Source organism: Hemibagrus wyckioides, linkage group LG06, assembly GCF_019097595.1.
Source record: "Hemibagrus wyckioides isolate EC202008001 linkage group LG06, SWU_Hwy_1.0, whole genome shotgun sequence".
NCBI classification, from domain to species: domain Eukaryota; kingdom Metazoa; phylum Chordata; class Actinopteri; order Siluriformes; family Bagridae; genus Hemibagrus; species Hemibagrus wyckioides.
In genome coordinates, this window is record NC_080715.1 from 31,837,511 (window position 1) to 31,841,624 (window position 4,114).

At 35.1% G+C, this 4,114-nt stretch overlaps 1 protein-coding gene across 1 annotated transcript; it reads right to left on the reverse strand.

The window, feature by feature from the left end:
* Nucleotides 1-275: 275 nt before the first annotated feature.
* cldn10l2 (claudin 10-like 2) lies at nt 276-3,872 on the reverse strand. Its single transcript, XM_058391002.1, has 5 exons — nt 3,494-3,872; nt 2,213-2,374; nt 2,042-2,129; nt 1,669-1,776; nt 276-1,079 (listed from the first exon to the last, which is right to left on the reverse strand). Exons 1-5 carry the CDS (start codon nt 3,744-3,746, stop codon nt 893-895), a joined length of 798 nt encoding a protein of 265 aa, XP_058246985.1. The 5' UTR covers nt 3,747-3,872; the 3' UTR covers nt 276-892.
* Nucleotides 3,873-4,114: the final 242 nt, after the last annotated feature.

Sequence of the window (4,114 nt, forward strand, 5' to 3'; positions counted from 1 at the left end):
GGTAGCCTTCTTTCATCTCAGAAATATTGCTGCAAGATAAGAATCTATGATGTCACTACATGTTGCAGAAATACAAGGACATTATTTACATTTATTTACTGTCCAGTGTCATCCAAATGAGGATTTTGAAGGTTTGAAGGTTTGAAGGTTTTTTCCTCATACCATTACATTTCTGTATATACATTTTATATATATATATATATATATATATATATATATATATATATATATATATATATATATATATGGTTATTCATTTAGAATCTTGATCAGGACACAGCTTTATTTTGATTATATAATATTTGCATATATTGTATATTGTCTTTAAATAGGCATACACTCTTCTGATGTCAAATGTAGCATTATTTTTTGCATATTTGCATTTAATTTATTTTAAAAACAATCTTAAGTAAACATTCTAAAATTTAATTATACTCACAAACATTACTGCAAAAAAAACACTACAGTGAACTATATTGTATAGAAAAAGTCTACACTCCCCTATTAAAATTAAAGGTTGTTGTTGTGCAGCCCCATAGAATGATGCTACCACCATCATGCTTCATCAAGGTGTTCTTTGAGTGATGAGCAGTCGCATTTGTTTTTGCACCAAAAAAATGACTCTTGCCCGTATAAAAAAATATTACGACAAAGGTTCCACCTAGGTCTCATTAGACCATATTATATTTGGCCACATGGTTTGGGGTGATTGTATGTTTCTTTTGGCAGTATCTGGGTGGGCTTTATGTCCTAATATGTTAGCAGGGTTGTGTAGACTTTTTTTATTTAAGAATGATATACTGTAAGAAGAGTACACATTGCTTGTTACTTTCCACTTATAATGTTAGCAAATAATATTTACAGTTTTGGAGACATTGTCCACACTCTAAATTCAAACAAAAGAATCTCTGTCAGCTAGAATGATAGAACTTCTTCTTGATGCTTGGTTACTCAATTGGCTGGAGGATTCAGATTGAGTTGATGCTGCATCGTCTATGATGTATAATGTTTGATCTTTCTTCTGTCTCTTGTATGTCCTAGGAACTGTGTAAGTTCTTGAAGCAGAAATGCCCGTTTCTCTACAATACAAAGATACAATAAAAAACACAAGTGATCATCTCTGTATCTCAACAGACATGTTTTTATTTAATTATTTACCTTAGACTACTACAATTACATTTCTCATAATGTATTTCCCAACTGAAGTCCAAAAATGTATTCTTAAAAGAAGTAGCATACATGAATGTGTGGAATAATTGGGTCAAATTTAGTGAGATAACAATTAAGGTAAATAATTCCAACTATGCAAGAGTGATCCTTCTCCCAAATATCCCAAATATAAGGCACAATCATCAGATTCAGCCTAGAGTCTATCCCAGGGGACTTGGGGTAAAAGGCAGGGGCAACCTGTACAGGGTGCCAACCCATCGCAGGGCACTATTGCACATACACTCACACACTACAGACAATTTAGAGATCAGTCTATCAGACTACAACACATGTCTTTGGACTGGTGGAGAAAACCAGAGAATCCAGAGAAAAGTAACAGCACTTTCAGTTCAGTTCAGTTGCTACCTTCTGCTCATATAAAGGACTAAAGGAGCTGTTTAACAGTGGACTTTTGTAGCACAGGATGTGGGTAGAAACTGTTCTGTATGTACATTTTACCTATTTGATTTGAGGGCACTGCAGAGAGTCACAGCATACAGAACAGAGCCCAAGAGTATGCCAGCACTGCCTACCAAACCAAAGAATACTGGAAGACCTATATAATACCTATAAGAAGACAAAAAAAGGATTGGTGAATGTCTTTTGTCTTATCAATTTTGTTTTTTAGCAGATGGCATTATAATGATGCAAAAAATTATGAATGTCCATTGTATGAAAACAAACATAACTGACCTATTATGACTGTCTAAAAAAAAGCCTCATTAATATTCGGTTAGCATATACTGGCTGCTGTGAGCTTACATCTGTAATGGGAAAGGAGTAATAATGTTAAAAAAAATAGTGGCAACATATTATAAACAGAGGTGAATACCTTAGGAGGCGTGCATCAGGCATGCGTGTAAATACTATTGTGCCCAGTCTCCCTGTGAATAAGCAATAAGCAGCAAGGCAAGACACACCTTTGGGGAGAAAAAATACATGATAGACACACAAAAAAATATCTTTATTTTATTGAAAGTTATTTTCTTTTGTACTTCCATACCTCCTGTAAAATGAAGCACGGTTCCAAGTAGTAATATTTTGTACTTGGTTTTCTCATGTCCACCGATATATGTGCAGTCCATTCCAATGAAGCAGAATATGGCAGCGAATAACCCCAGAAACATACCAAGAAGCAATAATGCCCGCACAGCCTGTATTGCTCCTGTTCACAAGAAAGGGGGGGAAATGACACTGGTGCCAACTAAGTTAAGAGTTAATCTGCAGGGGGTGGCGGACTCCTAAACTAGAATGTCTAATACAGAGAACCACTCTACATGTGCACAATGTGTGTCATGTGACGTCTACCTGTCCGCTTTTCCCTGGCAAACCATGAGACTGATCACCGTATGGAAAATAATGAAATATGGATATACTGTATATATCTATATGAAATATCAATATATATAAAGAACAATGGGAGGGACAAAGGGTGACAGACAAGCTTTATCTATAAATGGCTGAATAAATACCTTTGGAAGGTAATCATATTAAAAAGTAAAATAAAAAAGTTTAAATAAAGCTGGGAAATGCAAATATTAAATTATAATTTTTTTTTGTATTGTTGGTGATCAGTCTTCATGAGTGACCTTTGTCTTCCATCATTGAAATGCAGCTGTTTACTTATCAAGTTAAGGACATTGAGTTGTTTTAATAGGGTTTGCAAGTGAGTGAAGTGCCATCCAATGAGCTATCATGCAAAAGTGTCATGCAACAATCAAGGAACAGATCGTTTACCGTCTTCCTTTTGGTGGTCATTGTATAAGGGGATTATACTATAATATTATATTATATTATATTACTCTTACTTACTGGCATGTGGCTAGCCAATAAAAGCCTTTTTCTGGGCATTCTTGTAAACCTTTCTGAAGGACCAAATATACTGCCATTTCACCAGAAGTAAGATGACTTAAGTATAATGAGACTAAGAGCCTAAAATGAAGTTTAGTTTATTGCACACATAATGGGCAAATCACAGTCTACACAAATGCTGCGCACAGTTTGATTTTATAATGAGGTGTATGCATGAAAGAACCACTTGGGACAATATAGCTAGTGCTCGAGGCTAAACAAGGAACAAGACAGAAAACACAACATCACAAAGTGAACAAAGGTATACATAATACGTAATAAAAAAGTCACATTGGGTTGATCTTATCTGATTCAACATGTATCTTTCATCACATAATCATGGAAAAATAGAAATAGATCGCACATTATTACTGCCTTTATAAAATGCCTTTTATTAGTTAGTTTAACATGGTTGTGGTTGAGGTTGACTTACCCTGTTCTGACCTATTTCCAGGTCTCACAACCCACATGATGTCAAAGTCCCTGCAGTTGGCGACATCGCTGGTGTCTATATAGCAGTCTCTCCAAAGGGTGGACCAGTACCATGCAGCTTTAATGATCCATGAGCCTCCTTGACCACCTATGTAGCTAACTCTCCAATAATCCATTCCCACTGTGCAGGACACAAAAAACCAACCAAAGGTGGATATCAAGAAGCCAAACACTTCTATAACAGTCCTATTCATTGTGATCTTCTTTATTCTGATCCTTTTTACTTGAATGCTTAAAAGATGTCTAGAACTACCATAGAATAACAGGTTTAAACCTGAGAATATATAGTTTGAGTGTGTGTATGAGTGTGTGTTTACTAAACTTTTGTACGGAAAGAAAAAGTGTGAGCACAGTATGAGGTTTGTTGGCATGAGAGTCACAAGGTATGTTTACTGTAAATTTGGCGGAGCATGCATCCAACATAATATGAGGGTAGTCTTACAATTGTCTTTCTTCTCTGAAATATGATGAACCCAATAATAAGAGACACACATTACTCCTGTATTATACTTAAAATGATCAATATTAAAAAAAGATGTATTATGTGTACAAAATCACAGAA

Coding starts and splice junctions, on each gene's coding strand:
- cldn10l2 (XM_058391002.1), bottom strand. CDS start 3,746: ATGAATAGGACTGTTATAGAAGTGTTTGGCTTCTTGATATCCACCTTT. Junction 1,777..2,041: donor CCTGATGCACGCCTCCTAAG/GTATTCACCTCT, acceptor GTCTTCTTATAG/GTATTATATAGGTCTTCCAG. Junction 1,080..1,668: donor AGTGCCCTCAAATCAAATAG/GTAAAATGTACA, acceptor TTTGTATTGTAG/AGAAACGGGCATTTCTGCTT.